The following is an 18,305-nucleotide window of genomic DNA, read 5'->3' on the forward strand; positions in this document are numbered from 1 at the left end:
GCAGAAGCCTTCCGACGTGTGAATCGAATCGTGCCAACTCACCGGTCACAATATATTTGTTCACCGATAAATAGTATTCAATATAATAAATACAAACTCATCCGGATATGAATGCTTTTTTTTTTTTTTTGTCTATGCCCATGTATATATATATATATATATATATATGTATATATATATGTATATATGTATATGTATATGTATATGTATATATATTGATATAATTGGTGATGTGATTTTTTGTCGAACGATGGAAATAAATTAAGAAATAAAGCATAAGGACGAAAAATTTGTCGCAGTTATCATCTTAGATGGCTCTGCCACAAATATAACTTACTAATGGGCCATGCAATTGAATGTTTCATTGGAGCCCAAATCCTTTTGCATGGGCTTCGCTGTCGCCACTACACATCTCACACCACTTAGTCCATGCCATCTTCGACCAATGTACATCTATATTGCTTTCATCATTCCAGTAGGTTGCCTTGTTTGCTCCTGAAGCCGTAGATCCGTCCCGAGGTTCATATGGAGGTGGACGAGGCGACGCAAGCAGGCAGTCGGGGGTGGCAAGTGGACTATCGAGAAGTTGCTAGCTCATGGTGATTGACTCACGATCGTTTCATGGCTTGTCTGTTCGGAGAAGTTTAGGGTTGTCCAAAAGGATGCCTTATTTGTTGGGGGAAGTTTGGGGTTATCCAAAAAGGCATATTGTCTTTATGGAAATGTTTAGGGTAATCCCGAGGTACGACATGTTTGCTAGGGAAAGTTCAGGATCATCTCGAGGTATAACTTGTGTGTTGGGGAAAGTTTAAGGTCGTCCCAAGGGATGTCTTTGTCTTATCCAAAAGTGCTTAGCATTGTTTTGAGGTATTTATTAGATACACTTGGACTTTGCACAAGTGAATGATATCGAGAGATGTCCTGACACGACACTTTCGATGCTTAAGTTAGTGATAGAGGTGTAATAATTATTTACTTCTTTCATTGTTCCATTAGTATATTTTAACAAAATATCACTATATTTCATCAGCGTATATAATTAAACAAATAAGAAATTTGGCAAGTAGATAACTCGAATGATCTATTGGCATCTTTTCATTTGACCCAAACAAACAAATAAGTGGAATTTTAATATCTATACGATCTTGATAACTTTGAATTTGGTTTGAACCAATCCTCTCTCTCTCCTGAATAGTGAATATTGATTCGATCAATTTTGACATTATATGTATTTTTCTTTCATCGAAATCCAATCTTACTTTTTATGTGGTCATAGAATCAAATCATTCATACATCAAAGCAAACTCGAATTTATTGGACGGGAACAAATAAGTCAATCAGATGACGTGGCACATGACGACGAGAGTAAATCGGTTGACATGATTTATTTTTATAATAAAATAAAATATATTTATATTTTTAAGGTTAAAGAGTGTTGAATAATAATAATAATAATAATAATAATAATAATAATAATACAAAAAAAGAAAAAGAAGTATTTTCGAGAAAGCAGTGACGTCAAAAATAAATACAAAAATAAATCCTGCGTGGGTTTGGTGTCCTTTAAATATAGCGCTGAATCGGTCAAGACGTGGACGGTCGACGTGCGTATCACAACGTGACGCGGCCGACATGGTGACGTCAGTCGACGAGGCATCCCAGTGCGCGCTAGTGGCCGGCGCTCTCCTGACCCGACCCCACGTCGATACCCGGTGGGGCTCGGAGACGGGATCTCGACGTTCTCGTCGTCCGCGTGGTCGTCGTTGGCGCGAGGATCGTCTCGTGTGGGCCCATCGCCCTTTCTCTTCGCGTTTCTCCGTCCCTTCTTCTGGAGGCGCATCCACGTTTGCGCGTACCACACGAGCTGCGGCGGGCGGGGAGACGTGGTCTTCGTCGGCCGCATCTCCTCATTGACATATACACCCTCGTCCCTTAGCCTAATTACCAACCACTCTCCGTCGTTTTACACGAGGGAAAGCCGAAGTCGGCCGTCATCTGTTTATTGACATATACGCCCTCTTTCTTTGTTCTATTTACTAACCAGTCCTCAAGATCCGAAGTGCGCAGTGCTGTCAGAAGGTCTTCTTCTTCTGATCATTGGCATGTACGCCCTCGTACTTTGAACGAATTACTAATGGGTCCTCATACGCACGAGTCACGGAGGCTCTCATCTGGTCATTAACAGATACATCCTCGTGCTTTGGACTAATTACCACTAACCATTGTTCATCTCATCATCATATTACGAGGCGGCGGAAGCAGACCATCTCTGGTTATTAACGTATACGCCCTCGTACTTTGTACTAATCACGAAGTAGGCCATCATCTTCTCAATGACATATACGCCCTCGTGCTTCGGACTAATTACTAAACAATCTTCGTGTCATCATATACTACGAGGAGGTCGAAGTAGGTCGTCTGGTAAATAACATATACGAGGACTAATTATGAACCGGTCGTCATAAAGAGGTTGCATTTGCTTGGACTCCAAGCCAAGTTTGAGGTTGCATTTAGTCAAAATTTCTAGTTATTTTCCACACTAAAAATTATCTGATATTACCACCAATATGCAATTGGATGGGTGATAATATGGAATTAATAATATATATAAGAAAAAGAATTGTGGGATTGACCAGCTGTGCAAACGCGGACAGCTGAAGACTTTCTTAGTCAAACTGACCACGTAATCGTGGAAACGGTCAGTCCTCTCCTCATTCTTATTCCTCGTGTGTCCCCCTTCGGATTCTCAGACGCCTCCCTCCGCACACGCACGCACGACTCGAGAACTCCGCACAAGCGGTAGGAAGGAAGGAAACGAGGAAAAAGGGTAGCAAGGAGCAGAGACAAAGGAGGAAGAAGAACAAGGTTGCAGAGAGCGTCTGATCTCCCAGGTACTTTCCTCTAGCTAAGCTACTCCTTTTGCGTAAATGTTGACACTTTCTCGGTATTAATTTGATTATTGTCTGTTTGGACGAGTGAATTCTTGGTTTGGTTTGCTCGGTCCTATTGAATTCTTTGGGTCTTTCTGGGATCCCATGTTCTTGATTGAGTGATTCATTGATTGGGCGACCAGAAATGGGAAAAAAATTGATCGAAGATCATCTCTAAACAGATTCAAGAATCCTCGAGCAGGTTATTTAGCTGCTACTCTAAGTGATTTGGATGGAAACAGAACGAGAAAAATCTTTCATTTTCCTTTGTCGTTCGATTCTTTTGTGGTTAATTTGAGCTTGGAGTTTTTTACTTGGACTTCTAGGGTTCCACTTTTCTTGCATTTGGATAAACTGGGTATCTCGCAGTTTGACTTCGTCCAAATTATATTGTAGGGGCAACTAGTGGACTTCAAAGTTTGTCCCTTTAGTACTCCTTGTACATCTGATTTTTTAGGGTTTGGTGATTTCTTGGTCCAGTGGATTAATCTTTGCGGGGTTTCTGCTAGTATTTTTGTCTCTACATGAATCTTTTTTCTTTTTGTGATGAATTACCGGTTCTGATCATCTTCTGCATAGTAGGATCCTAAATTTTGTTCTGGGAAGCATTGCTTTTGCTCTTGCACTGCTTCTTCCCTTTCTCTTGTTTTACATCATAACTTGCACTACTTTGTAACTTCACTTAATTCATTTCTTATGATATTTACTGCTACTACATGCCATTTGTGGTTTAAGAGGCCCGTACTATTAATTGTGATAAGCTCCAAATGCATTTGTTTGAGTTGATGTTTTCTTGTTACTTTAAAGTTAAGCACCTTGAGATAATTTTATGACCCCGAAGATGTACCGACTAATCTTGTACATTGATTCTATGAAATAGGTCAAGGATATTTATCTAACAAATAAAAGCTAGCCGTTCCACAATCTGAAAGAGTCTAGAGATTCTGGGGAAAATAATAGGAAGAAGGCTGCTTACAGTAACTTCATCAGTCGAATTCGGTAGTTGTTTCATCATGTGAGGGTGGCACATCGCAACAGATCCTGCACGCCTTACTGAAAATCTCTGACTAGTGTATACTGGCGGCCATGGCCAGCACCGTCCCACCATTCCGCATCGTAAGATGTCCAAGATGCAAGAAGCTTCTTACTGAATTTGCCAATGTTCCCGTGTACCAGTGTGGCGAATGTGGCACGACTCTGCGAGGTTAGATCTTACTACTAAATGATCTCTTGTATTCCTAGAAAAGAATTCTGAAAATATTTTATGCTATCTGCAGCAAAGCACTACAATGCTACCAGGAAAGATATCATCGTCCCACTGCCGGAGAACAAATCGGAGAACCAACCAGATTGTGGCTCCTTGGACAATGGATTGCAATCTAAGAATGAAACGGCTGTTTGTGCAACAAATGATCGAGTACAGAGTGCGGACTCTCCAAATCCACAATCATCTTCTGTGGATGCTTCAAACAATTGTTATAAGAAAGGAGATGAATTGGAGAATCAAGAAGAGAGAGGCTTGGACTCGGAGTCTCTTAAGCATAATGAGAGAATTGATCTTGATCACTCTCTGAATGAAGTAGATAAGTCTTCAGACGCTCGTCAACAAGGCCATGAAAACTTGAAGATGAGTGAGAGGACACAAGATTCTAACGAATCCTCTAGCCTTAGAGAAACTGCATCATCGGAGGACAATTGGAGTAACAGGAGTGATCATGACAGACATGGCAATATCTTAAGATCAGCTACCAGAAATTCTAATACAAATGATGACAGTGTATCTTCCGCCAAAGGTGTCTCCAAAACTGATGCTCCTCATAAGCGTATACCAGTATCTAGAAGAACTTTCAGACAAAGGAAAGTTCAGGATTCGGAAGATACTACCAATGCACATAAAGGAGAAGAGGTTAATAGGATGAGAGCAGGCACACAAGTTCAAGTTCAAGAACTTTCACAAAAGCCATCGATCGAGAAGTCAGCTGATGCCGACAGGTTTGATTCAAACGCAAATGAGTTGTCTACAGAGAACAAAGGTTATGTAAGCAAAGATACCTCTCTTAACTCAGAAGACTTCCATTCGGTCCAGAACTGGTTGGAACCAGAAAATGATGGGCATTTGAGATCGCTTCCAACGGATGCAGAGTTGCTGAAGGGTTCAGCCAAAGAAAATGATCGGCATTTGAGATCGCTCCCAATGGATGCAGAGTTGCTGAAGGGTTCAGCCAAAGAAAATGATGGGCATTTGAGATCGCTCCCAATGGATGATGCAGAGTTGCCGAAGGGTTCGGCCAACGATCAAAATGGCAGCCCACCGGCTGAGCTCAATTCGCTTGAACACATTCAAATGGAGATACTGAAGAAGGTTGACGAATTGAGAGAGGAAATCAACGGAATATTCGATAAATCCGACGAAGGCAAGGGAGGATCTCACCAAGAAGAAATCCATGCAAAGCAGCTTGATTCAGCTTTAGTCCGGCTTCCTCCGAAACCACACTGCCATAAAAAGGGTGTTCCTCGGCCACACAGATTCAATGACATCCCTTCAGTCTTGCCTCATCTCAGTCCCTGCTTGCATTGCCAAACATCGATGTGCCGCCGCAACAGAGGTTACAGGTCTTGCCACCATAACACATCTAGCATACCCTGTAACACATTGAGTCCGGGAGTGCATACACCATGTCATCACAAGCCTCAGATCAAGCATGAGCCAGAGAAGCCATCCAACGAGATGAGAAGGCAGCAGCCCAAGCGACATTGTCGTCCCATCGTAAGTGGTGCTCCCTTCGTCATCTGCTACAATTGCTTTCAGCTACTTCAGCTTCCTATCAATTTTCTCGTAGCGAGGAAAGGATTGAACAAGCTGCAGTGCGGTGCTTGCTCCAAAGTTCTTGAGTTTTCTTTCAGAGCCCGAGATCATGGAATTCCTCATCCTGCCAACGATGTTGACAATCTTACAAGCAGTGAGGTGGATAGCAGTACGGACACTACTATCAGATACAAGGTATCTAATTCTCCCTCGGATGATAGATCTCAAGGGGAGCCAGTTTCCTACTCGGAAGACTATGGGCTCTCTCTTGGCATCAGCTATACTACTGATGCCGAACCACCAGTAAATATCCAGATAAATGGCAGGCATAGAACAGCTTCGCAGCTTCATCGGCTTATGGGTTATGGTTCTGCTAGTGAGCTGCTGTATCGACATAGCGATATCGACGAAGAATCTGAGTTCACAGAGCTCACAGAGCCAACTCCACCACATTGCAATACTCCTGACGAAACATACGTGGGAGATGGAATGAGTGGAAAAGCCATTTACATTTCTGATCCTTCCGCTAGTAGCCGATTTTAGGCATTTTGCGGAAGCTAAAAAGGGTGATGAGAACTGCTTCGTGTATTAAAGATCACGAAGCTCAAAATCCACGAAAGGAAGAGGTAGTGTGTCGTGTTTGTACCTGTGAGAAAAGATCATGGTTGGATGTTCTTCTGTATTCTGTACATGTACAGTGTATTATTCATTATAGTCCATGTGGCTATCGTAGTCAATTGTTTAAGGTGGGTTCTCAACCCTTCTTCTCATGTGTCGTCCTGTCCTGTCCTGTAACAATAGAACACACCTTCAGACTGCTCCACAGCAAGATTCATTCAATTGACAACTTCCGAAATTAAAATTAAGTTGATTAAACCATCGAACAAGGAAATGCATGCATGATTTGAAATCAACTCGACTGATTTGGATCAAAATCGCAAGTTTCTCTTTGAACATGGCTTGATTTCAACACCACCACCCTTACGACCTACTGTTACTATATTTTAATTTAACAATATATTAAGCAAAAGGAGACATCAAAAACAAAATTTCTAACAATTAGCCATGGCTGAAAGGATCAAAATTGGGGATCCAATAATTTTGGCTTAAATTTGGAAATAAATACAAAGCTTACAGAAAGAATGCCACTTCAGAAATCCTGGCTTAACCTTGAGAATACTGATAGGAGTCGGATTAGAGAAGTATTAAGCTTCCACAAACTACATAAAAGAAATTGAATTGGCATGCACTATGATATAGAGCTGGCTGTTACACAAATAAAATAGTTTAGCATGATACTGGTATTTAAGTATAAATCCAACAAATTCTACTTAACCAGTTCTTGAAACTTTTTTCAGTGTATCATATTATTCCACATGGGTTACAAAGCCGAAAAACCGAGAAGTTACAAGGAAATATGAACATTGAGCATCATCATCAACTATCCCTCTTGAAGGAGTTTATAGTGTAGGCTCCACATTGAGTGCTCAGAGAGTACAGAACAGCATTTACCTGCCAAAATATAACCATACATCAGAGTAAAGACCATTTCATGTGACTGTTTTGAGTTTCGATCATGCAGTATATAACCATCTATATGAGAAGTTACACTTGGCCTCCAAGCAGAGAGGGAGCAAGCTAAAAAGTAGGCCACCACATAAGTATGATAACAGCCAAATATCCTGATGCGATTAGAAGAATGCTTCATGCAAGGGATTTTAAAGCGTCATGCAACGATCTGACGACCTGAAAACCCAGGTCACTGTCTTAGAACTTAGAAGTGATCAAACTGCTGTGTATATGACAGGTGAAGCTTGCACGCATATTTGGAGTCCAACATGGACAACAATGCCAAAAGAAAAGCATTCAGCTTTTTGAACGCAGCATAGGGAAGGGAATTTCTTTACCATTCTTTGTTAAAAATGCATATCCAGTGACAATGCAATGATCTAGGTATCTGCACACAGAAACTGCTATTGAGAATCACTGACATTAAAGAAAACGTATACAGCTTAGATGATCTAATTATTTTCTAGTGAAAACAACCTCCTTACTCACGGAGAAGGTTGCGTATATTGTGTGCAGGAACATACTTTTTAATTCCTTAGCACTTAGGAGAATATGGATATTTCACATTTATAATAAAAAAACCATAATTTCAGGAATGTGAGTGACCACATGGAAAGAACCAGTCTTTTCTTTTAAAAAAAAAATCGAATTATATGATCCCTTACCTGATATTAGTTTTCAAAACCTTGAGCATAACAGTAAAGACCTTGTAAGCAGGGAACCAAAAGGTCAAATTGTCTATCAAGCAAAATTGTATAACTACCAGATAGGCCGACAGGTAATAAGATTTATTAAATTTCATCAAATTGCTTTGATAAAGCACCCTCGCATATTAGTCAGGTTACATTGATTCCATTCCTAAAATTTATGTGGACTACATGGGTAAAAAATCATGATAACATTAATCGTTTGCCAACCAACCAGCAACACATGATTCTGAACGATAGCCATAACATGCTTGCGAGTAAACAGAACATTTTTTATAAAACGTGAAAATTGAAAAGTGAATATATGACATACCAGGACAGAGAAATAAAGATCAAAACCCCATGCAGGGGAAGGCATCTACTACTCTCGTTTATCCTCCTCGAGGTCATCTCCCATCCCAAATACATGATCCATGTTCTTCCTTTCCTTTCTCTCTAGTTTGCTCAAATTGTCACCAATTCCTCTGACACCACTTCCCGTAAGGGGAATTCCCTCATCATCAAAGTCATCATTTGTGTCCTCCGAGTATGCATATCTGAAAGCAATCCAACAGTATAACCATGTAGGACGAACAAATTATCTGTTCATTTTATATATCACAATGAATTGAACAGACAAAAACAGCTTTGATTTAGAACAGAAAAAATTTCATTCAATCATGATAATTAAGTCCATGTGAAAGTTGTGGCATACATGCAAAAGCCAATGACCATATTAAGGCTAGCAGATAGGAACAAAGAATTTTGACTGAATGTTGATTACAGATAGGTCACTTATATTAAATCCACTAGCACAAATTTCTATCTATATACATGTTACAAGGAGACTTGGATTAGTAATAACCCACACCTTGTTAAATATTTGATGGCAGTAATGGAACCAATATTAAGTTTAGTCTATCATAGTATATCACTTTATAAAAAGACACTCAAGAAACACCTTCTTTACCAGTTTATCAGAATCTGGCACCAAAACAAGTCATCCTCCGAATTGTTTCAGATAGGCTTAAGCTTAATAACATGTGACCTTTATGCAACACAAAGAAAGAAAAATACAAATTAAAATAAATAATGGATTTGACTTATCGATAAGTACAAGTACACTTGTGATATACTAATCTGATATAGAGCTACTAATCAAAAACTTGAAAGCTACAAAAATAAGCAACAGAATGCTAAAAGACCAATTCAGAATGAAGTCATGAACAACCATCCATACAGCAAAACATCTTCTGATTGTAAATTAATAACAGAAGTTTCATATTTCTACCAGTATGGAAATGGAATTCAAAAGGATAAAAAAATGCTACCATTTTTTACGAACATCAACCTATTCGATATATTTACAATTCATGCCAGACAGTCATAAGAATTTCAACCATGAATACAATCTATTAAAGAACCTGATGCAACAAAGAAACACACAGAATGATCAAGATATTACCTAGTTGGGTTATGAGATGGAGCCCATAAGATGCAGATAATACCGAGGAGTACATAAGAGAGGACATTCCAGAATGCGGAGACAATCCAAGACCTTTGCCAAAGTTCACTTAATGGATCAGTTGCATTGAAGTACAACTGCAGTCACATATAATCACATTTCAAGGACATTAGAAAAATTTAAATCGGATGAGTTGCTTTTGTTAAGTTAGAGGCAGTGAACAATGCATCATCACCACCTAAAAAAAACACATGCAACAACTTGCAGAGGCAATTGGCCAATTGCTTGCAAAATGCAAAACTACTTTCCATATTAAGAACTTTAAAATATAAAAAAATTAAACAAGTTATACTTCAAACACTTGGTTCTTTCGTTCAGTGTATAGGATTTATCTGAATTCAGAGGCTTGACTTTGTTTTACAGTGGATCACTTCCTGTATTTGTTTATTCCTGAGTTGATCAGACTCACACTCAAGTACAAATATGTGAAAAGATCTCCAATTTCAAGAAGCAATTTGCATAGATGTGCCAAAGTCAACTAGTGGGAACAAAAGCAATGGAATAGTAGTGCATTCATCTGATTTTGTTAAATTACCCAGAATAATTCTTTACTAAATTAAGTCATCTCACACTAGCATTTCTAGTTTTGTGACAACCATCATTCCCAAGTGATTAGGTCGGTCTTAGGGATCTTTGCCACCATATATCTCTGTTACAAGAAAATCCCCATACAAGAGGATCACCTTAGATGGAATAGGAAAGGAAATTCAAGATTAGTTCATCTTAGAAACAGGCTATCACCTAACACTGCTCCCTTCAATAATTTGATTGTATATCAGAAAACTTTTCTCTGTTTAGAATTAGGTACTGTTGATTTTTCATGTACTAGCAGAACCATACCTCATAGCCAATCCAGGCAACTGAGAGAAGCACAGAAACAGCAAGAGAATTGGTAAACTTGCGATACAGCTCCAGTTTTGCTGTGCTTTTCCTTATCTGAAGCAAAAAATGAACATAGAAAGTAAACTCATTTGTGGGGGATAAACATGGGCTAGAATCATAAAAGAATGAAGAAGTAAAATTAGCAGCTTTCTCAATTGTGATTATCTGAGAAGCCATTTGGTAGGTTATATAACTAGATGAAAGTGCATTTTGTAAATGCATGCATCATATAATGTGTGCTTCACAGAATGCAGGATGAATTGATCTCTCTGTTCTTTTGGTGTTCAGTAGCAACCATTGGGATTTACACTGCAAATGTATGCAAAAATATAAGCATTTGGTAGAATGTGTTGTGGTCGACCTCTATTTGATATGGTGTGGTTGACCTTGCCATTTCACATTTTGCCTACTGATTTAACATAAAGAATAATAGAGTGACCAGAATAAAGAATACTAATAAATAACTATAAACATAAACAATATTTGTTAACATTAATCCACCAATAACAATATAAAATAATAATATTTATGTAGAAAACATATTATTCTGCAATATCAGACTACCCCATCTAAATCTGCAATATTAGGATACAAGCATTATTATGCCACAAATATAACAAAGGCTCATAGCGAAGAAGTAAAGTCGAGGTTCTCAAGTAAACAGACCGAGGAAGAGAAGCCCAGGGACAGCAACCAATGAAGCAAGCCAACCACAGAAAGGATGAGAAACAAGCCCACAGAAGATAATAAATCTATTAAGGTAGAGGCTGCTGGAGACAAAGAAGATGAAGGTAACTGAAGAGGGGAAGGAAGAGAAGGCTAGGCATAGCCAAGGGGTTTTGAAGGAAAGAAGAGGTTGACATAATAGAGAGAGGCCAGAGAGGCACAGGTTTCAGGGTGTGCCATTTGAAGCAACATAGGCTTGACGTTTTGTCATGCAGAGTCAGTGACCACATGACTTTTTGCAGGCTTTTGGTCCAGGCTGCATCATATAATGCATGAATTTGGACCCCCAGTCTGCTGTCAAATAAGTCGTGCAATACCAAAGACAATGCAATCCATTCCTGGTGCAAGCTACCAAACAAGTTTTAACTACATAGATAAATGCTGAGAGTATTCAACATAAAATACCAAAGGAACTAATTTCTCAATATTATGTAAACATGATTTCTCTAAAATTCTTATATCTTTAGCTTAATATAATAGCTACTAGCTAGATATCCAGAATGAACAAGCAACAAGTGTTCCAAACACCGACAGATAATTAATTAATTAATTAGATAGAAGACCAGCATAATAGTCAGACAGATGTCAACAGAGATTCAAATATAAAGAGGTGAAAAGTATTGACCAGCTTAGGGTCATTATGCATGGTGCCAAAAGATTACAGACATGCCATACCGATGCAAGTCAGAGGTACCAAGACAACCAGCAATAGGGGCATGTTGACCAACAAATACTGAATCATCTCATGCCAAAGAGATATCAGCACATACCCACATGCCACAAAATGATGATACTTTATGGTCATTGCATCAGCTCTTGCATATATAGCACATGTTTGATGCCAAATTTCTGAAGTGATGAATACTATTAGATCTATAAGAAGTCGGCAATACTTCTCATTATGGTTTTCCTTACTGGTCTATAGCGATGTACCGACCAACTATCGGTACGGTATGTATCAAGCATACCGAGCGTACCGACACATGATATGATGGGGCGTACTGATGTACCACCCATACCGATCCCCTGTTAGACCGGTATGTACCGCCCATACCAAGCGGCACATCTTGGTATGACGAACCTTGTCTCAATCATTACATCACTCTTGCATATGTTGTATGGTAACTGATTTATTACCATGATAAAAATCATTAGATCTAGAGCTTAACATTACTAGGTCACCCAAAAAAAAAAGCAACATATGCCAAGGATCACAGTAATTTGACTAAATTTTTAAGTACGATGCGATAATTGTGCAAAACTTTACCTGAAGCTTTTCTAGAGTTTTTGACAATGATGAAAATATCCAGACAATGAAGGTTGCATCCAAAAGAGCAACAGGCAGCACCAGGAACAGCCTTGCTTTTCCAGAAAAGTCGTTGATGTTTCCCAAATGCTCAACAAGCTCAAGTGCTTCTGAGGCAACGAAATATACCAACCCAAGAAAAGCAACTCTTGAAGTTATCCCACCCAATGTTGGCCGGACAACGCCATATCCCATTGAAACTACCAAAAGCAGAAGGCGAGAAACAGTCTTTTTAACAGCAGTGAAAGTGACTGCCCAAATGGTTATGCCCATAGGTCTAGATCCAGTAGAATTAAAATTTCCATACTCAAAATACCAAAAAGCCATTTCACACATGCCTAGGGCAATTACAGCTGTGATGTGATAGTGAAGCTGCAAAGTATGCTTCCAGTATCGCACAAATTGTAGAAACCAGCAGAGACCAAGTAAAAGATATGCCAATGACATGAATCCATAGAATGTCATTAAGGGTGCCATTTTGCCAGGAAGATAGCCATGTGGATTTCTCCAAACTGTTCTACCTTTTATGATAGTGCCCTTTAGTTGCGGGTCACAAAACATAAAATAAAGGTAGTACATGCCAGTTTTTCTGATAGGAATAGCTTGAGTTACCATAGTGATCTCTTCACTGCTACCATCAAAAAATGTCTGAATGCGTTTTGGCCAATCTGAGTTGTCCTGACTTGGACGAATTATTACTTCCCCTACCTTACAGAGATTCCGATCGTGAAGCTCACGCGTGCAGCATATAGCATCAGTGTTTAAGTATCTACCACCAATCTTGTCCCTGTCTTGGATTTCAACTACTATAGCTTCTACCAATCCAGTCTTTTGTTGCATATCACTATGCATGGATGCTGACTCTTTTGTCCGTCTGAATGTGACAGATTCAAACCTGAGGACAAATTTATACCAACTATTATAATGGGCTGCATTTTGGGAAAATACTCATATAAATTAGAACTACATCTCATATATATCTAATGCCCAGACCTGATGTACCTACTTACAATCAAGTTCTTTTAACTGATGACAGTTCTACTTCCTGGCATGTACAAACTTCTTTTGTAATGTATAAATCACAGTTAGAATACTATAGGTTATTTAAATATTATAAAAATTGAATATTCTCAATCATACACCAAAATGCTGATACAGGATTGAAGGGCAAAATATTGTATTAACAAGCCTGATGAAGCAAGTAATAGAATCATCATATAAACTTTTATTATAACCCAGTCATTATGCGACTGTTTTAGTGCTTCCATTGTGTGCTTCAAGAACATTTGAGTACATGGAGAAACAACAAGATGCAGACAAGGTTTCCAACTTTTCAGATACAAGGAAGAAAGAAGTTGATAATAGCAGCTTGTAAAACAATATAAGTTTCTTCAAAATTCAACAAAAATTGGAAAAGAAAAACAACTACTGTGAACTTCGTTTTTCTTTTGTTTGATGTAGCTATTTAAGCAAATATGAGAAAACAAATAAAAATAAACACAAGATAGTAGAAATACTATAGATCTAGACTACATTTCTGAATGATATGTATACTCCAAATTAGAAAACTTGATTGCCACATAATAAAAAGAGTGCATGAGTCTTCCACCAATATAAATCTCCAGAGGGTCCATGCAGGTAGCTATACACGTGCAAGTAGAAAGACATTCCCTATGACTCAAACCTTGGTCACCCAAGTTACACAAAGGCAAACTTACAATCATACCAAAGCTAGCCCTCTAATTGACCCAAACCATAATGTGTCCTGATTTCAAAAGAAATTCAGCTAAACTGACAGAAAACCAGTCTGCTGTAGAGAGTTAAGAGTCAGAAGGTATCATATATACATTTTTGTAAGAGTCCCAATAGTACTTTATAGTGACGATGGTTGCATCGGTTTGGCACTCTGGCTTTTTACCTGAGCGACACAGAATGATAAATCGGCTACCAAATGCATTTATCCTAGTCAGTCAGCAACAATCGGTGCCATGAGGATGATCGATCAACTAAAACCCTATATGCATGTATGATGCTAAAATCTTATAGTTGAATCACACCAATAACCGCATTGCGCATTCTCCGCTCATCCCTCCAAAACATCAAAATGCTATTCTTTAAGCACCCATCAAAGCCCTGTATTTGAACAATTAATTCAACCAAAAGAACGGAATTCTTGAATACAAATTAACCAAATCAAGCAAGACAAAAGCAAAATTAAGGCGAGAATAGAGCAAACCGCATCGTAGCACGCTCAGATCAGATCAAAGATATGTCGTGAGAGATCGGAGGAGAGGAAGAGAGAGGGGGCTCACTGGATGAAGGAATTGCCATCGGATGCTGGGGCGGTGATGTTGACCTCGGCGGAGGCGTAGAGGCCCTCACTGCCGCCGTGGAAGAAGAAGGAGTTGGAGCGCGGGATGAAGGCGCCATTGTAGTATTCGTGGATCGAAGCCCCGGCGTGGTGGCAGAGAAGCAGCCCTAGCAAAAGCCCTAAGTGGAACGGATCGGGACGAAGACGAGGACGCATCTCCGGCCAACAATTTCCCCTTCGGTTCCCGTGGGTTTATACCACTACAAATCTTTCAGTCGATGGATCGAACGAAGTTTTCTTAATCACAAACCAGTTGAATGAATAGCTCGCAAATAGAGGATCGTGGGAAACGCGTTGAGGTCTCAGGGAAACGTCGCTTGGGGGGTCAACAACGCAGTCTCTTAATGGGCTGCAGTCCAACAGCGTCGGCCCACCACTACAGCGTCTGTTTTGCCGACACGTACCCACCTTGCGGTCGAGATACACGATATATATATATATATATATTGTGATTTATGAAATTCCTTTCATACCCTTCTTTCCTTCTCGTCTTCTCGGCTTTTTCCACTCCTAGAGCAAATGCAATCAGTCCACACCCTGGGCTTGCACACCACGGTGGAGTGCATCATAATATGGAGGCTGAACTGGCCAGCGTTCTCGGCGGTGTCGATCTTGTCCCGCCCCCGCGGCCGCAGCAGCTCGAAGTTCTGCACCAGCCGGCCGAGGACGATACCGATGATGGGTAGCGCGAGGACGATCCCAGGGCAGCTCCAGCGGCCGGCGGGCCCAAGGACAGGTACCGGAAGTCGTTTCCGCAGGGCTCCACCTCGGCCTCCTCCTCCAGGATGCGCTGCGCCCGGACGGGACATCTCGGGGTTCCTCCACAGGGTGGGGTTGTTGGCGAGCCACCAGGCGTTGACCAGGATCTTGCTCTCGGCGGGGACATCGTAGCCGGCGAGCTTGGCGTCGTGACTACGGCCTGCTGTAGCGGAGGGCCTCCTTGACGACAGCCTAGAGGTCGGGCTCCGTGTCTTGGTACCTCCAAGGACGGCGTCGAGTTCCAGGTGATGCTCGCGCTGTCCCCGAAGGCTTCTTGCGCACGTAGATCTGAACGAAGTTGGGCTGATGACCTATGACATGTTTGGCTAATGCAAATCAAACTTCAATTCGACCCATCAAAGTTTCATATTAGATTCAGTCAGACATAATCTGAACTACAATTCTTCATGAATTAAATGCAAGTGAAAAGGACATCAGAGGATGTTTGAGATGAGACTATGGAGACAGGCGAAATTAGAGGACAATCCTCCAATTTACACCAGGTGGGTTTGGCTGCATAATTGCGTAGAAATTTCCCGCGATTGTCGGAACATCTGTTCCTAGCCGTTTCCCTCGCAGTAGACGCCTGCATAGGTCTTCAGCCTCATCTTCCAGCGTTCTTCCCTCGTCAGTCGGTCAAAATATCGCCGGAGAGTTCCTTTGTCCTTGGAACTGTGCGTTAGACTTCTGTATCAATAGAACAAACGTCCTTTCTGGAGATCGAATTAAATATTGGACGTAAATCTGTATTGATATTGCTGTTCTATAGCTTGGGTATGTGATGATCGTGCATGCGGAAGACCGACTCTATAGAATACTCCGCGCGGTCAGCCGCAAACATGAGTTCAAGCAGGCTTGTGGACGAAGAAGGTCATCACAAAGACCCAAGAACGTGCCCCACGACTACGACCAAGTCTTCTTTTCCCTTCCCAGCCCATTCAATACACTTTCCCTGCTCCTTAGCGTCTAGAATATGAGTCGCTCGATCTTTTTAATGCCCTCTTTCTATCTGTATTTCCATGCAAACGAGTTCTACTGCTCCCCCATCTTCCCCTTCTTACGCTTCATCTGTGTTATGCCTCACTGACTCGGACCCAAAGCCATGGACGACATCCTGTCTCAAGTCTTTGACGCATGCAGGCTCGCCAGAGAACTGGAGACCAGCCTCCGCCTGTCCAACGTCCCGACCGATCCCCACTACCTCTTGGGCTCCTGCGAGGAGCTCGTCGGCGCCTTCAACGAGGCCATCCGCCGGTTGCACGCCGGAAATCTGTCTTCCTACCCCTCCCAAATGCTCTTAGGGGAGGCCCCGGGTTCCCGGCTGGACCCCGGCGCCGGAGAAGGAAGCTCGCGCGGCACGGGTTACATGCAGGTGGCCAATGGTCTGAGAACACCGGTGGTGGGGGCGTGGGGGCTGGAAATCAACTCGGCCGCTCCCATGGGGCCCTCGATCTATCCCGGCACACCGAATACGGGCGTGGAGTCATTCGTCGGCGGCGGCGGTGAGCCTCGATTGGGTGCGGAGAGACCGTTGTCCGGGCGGAGAGCCGACGGGTCTTTGCCGCACAGATCTTCGAGGACGAGGTGGAATTCAAACCTTGAAAATTAGATTCGTTCCCATTATTGCTAATTCAATATTGGAAAGATCAAGGAGTCAGATTTCCTCGCACTTGAGTTCATGCATGTTTACCAACCTCAACCATGTTCTCACGCAAGGTTGAACAAGACGTGAAACATGCGAACCTCTGCAGACACATCAACAGTAATCGAGGTCAGCTGTTGGAGAACTAATCGTTACCACTCGAATTGCCAGGATGGACGACGGCACGGTGACGAGGAGGGTGCCGGCGCTTCGGACGGGGAACTTGGAGATGCCTCCTGACGACGGCTACACCTGGAGGAAGTACGGACAAAAAGACATACTCAATTCCAGGTTTCCCAGGTAAGCTTTCGCTTTCGATCCCCTTATCTGCAATCTACAGTATCGTGATTAGCTTCATCTCCTTGCATTCATGGCAGGAGTTACTACCGTTGCACTCACAGGAGTTACTACGGCTGCGAGGCAAAGAAGAAAGTGCAGAGGCTCGACGACGATCCAAACACGTTCGAGGTCATCTACTGTGGCACTCACACATGCCAGACCTCTCCGACTCCCATCCTGATCCCCACCCTCGTACCCAGCGCCATCGGCAACAACATGAACGACAACGACAACGACGACGGCGGCGGCGGCCACCAGCAGGGAGCGTCACCGCAGTCTGCTTCGATTCAGCTGCGCAACTGGCTCGAGGGCAATCCGAGGAACACAGGAACCCTCCTAATTCCACGGAGTGGAGCTGGTGGCAGCACCAGCAGACAAGTAGGACAGCAGCAGGGTGGTAGAGACATAGACGGTTCCGTGGCAGAACTCGCGGACGCCATGTTCAATTCTGCGAGCAGCGGCAGTAGCATGGATGCCATCTTCTCGCCGAGGCAAGGAAGCTTATAAGCGTGATCCATCATGAAAGCTATAGGATTTAGATAGCAGACGCATTCTTTTTGGCCAAGCTTTCCTTTTTCACTAGACAAATCTATGCTAGATTTGTTTTGCTGTCTCGACATAAATCCACACCTGAAGTTCTTCATATTTAAAGCATAGTTTTCTTTGTCTTTTCATTGAACGCATAATTCGAAACCTAGTTACTGATTCTTCTTCCCAAATAGAAACTGTGGTTGAAGCTTTCAACGAAACTGACATGCAAGAAC

General features: G+C 41.7%; 4 protein-coding genes across 5 annotated transcripts; 2 read left to right on the plus strand and 2 right to left on the minus strand.

Moving 5' to 3' along the window:
• The first annotated feature begins 2,734 nt into the window (after positions 1-2,734).
• Positions 2,735-6,506, plus strand: LOC103989668 (uncharacterized). 2 transcript variants are annotated; one of them, XM_065189210.1, is made up of 3 exons: positions 2,735-2,891; positions 3,811-4,134; positions 4,208-6,506. In XM_065189210.1, the coding sequence occupies exons 2-3, from the start codon at positions 4,017-4,019 to the stop codon at positions 6,277-6,279; spliced, it is 2,190 nt and encodes a 729-aa protein (XP_065045282.1). In that variant the 5' UTR covers positions 2,735-2,891; positions 3,811-4,016; the 3' UTR covers positions 6,280-6,506. The 2 variants fall into 2 exon arrangements, with proteins under 2 accessions (XP_065045282.1, XP_009406864.2); XM_009408589.3 differs by having other exon boundaries at positions 2,759-2,865.
• A 455-nt stretch (positions 6,507-6,961) lies between these two features.
• On the minus strand, positions 6,962-15,120 carry LOC135677186 (uncharacterized). Its single transcript, XM_065189211.1, has 6 exons — positions 14,743-15,120; positions 12,392-13,325; positions 10,357-10,452; positions 9,457-9,593; positions 8,326-8,548; positions 6,962-7,248 (listed from the first exon to the last, which is right to left on the minus strand). Exons 1-5 carry the CDS (start codon positions 14,955-14,957, stop codon positions 8,374-8,376), a joined length of 1,557 nt encoding a protein of 518 aa, XP_065045283.1. The 5' UTR covers positions 14,958-15,120; the 3' UTR covers positions 6,962-7,248; positions 8,326-8,373.
• Positions 15,121-15,268: 148 nt separating this feature from the next.
• On the minus strand, positions 15,269-16,079 carry LOC135677567 (trans-cinnamate 4-monooxygenase-like). Its single transcript, XM_065189931.1, has 2 exons — positions 16,059-16,079; positions 15,269-15,871 (listed from the first exon to the last, which is right to left on the minus strand). Exons 1-2 carry the CDS (start codon positions 16,077-16,079, stop codon positions 15,269-15,271), a joined length of 624 nt encoding a protein of 207 aa, XP_065046003.1.
• Positions 16,080-16,579: 500 nt separating this feature from the next.
• LOC103989893 (WRKY transcription factor 55) lies at positions 16,580-18,206 on the plus strand. The gene is made up of 3 exons (XM_009408836.3): positions 16,580-17,144; positions 17,374-17,502; positions 17,580-18,206. Exons 1-3 carry the CDS (start codon positions 16,663-16,665, stop codon positions 18,046-18,048), a joined length of 1,080 nt encoding a protein of 359 aa, XP_009407111.3. The 5' UTR covers positions 16,580-16,662; the 3' UTR covers positions 18,049-18,206.
• The last annotated feature ends 99 nt before the right edge of the window (positions 18,207-18,305 follow it).

This window comes from Musa acuminata, chromosome BXJ1-6, assembly GCF_036884655.1.
Source record: "Musa acuminata AAA Group cultivar baxijiao chromosome BXJ1-6, Cavendish_Baxijiao_AAA, whole genome shotgun sequence".
Classification (NCBI taxonomy): Eukaryota; Viridiplantae; Streptophyta; class Magnoliopsida; order Zingiberales; family Musaceae; genus Musa; species Musa acuminata.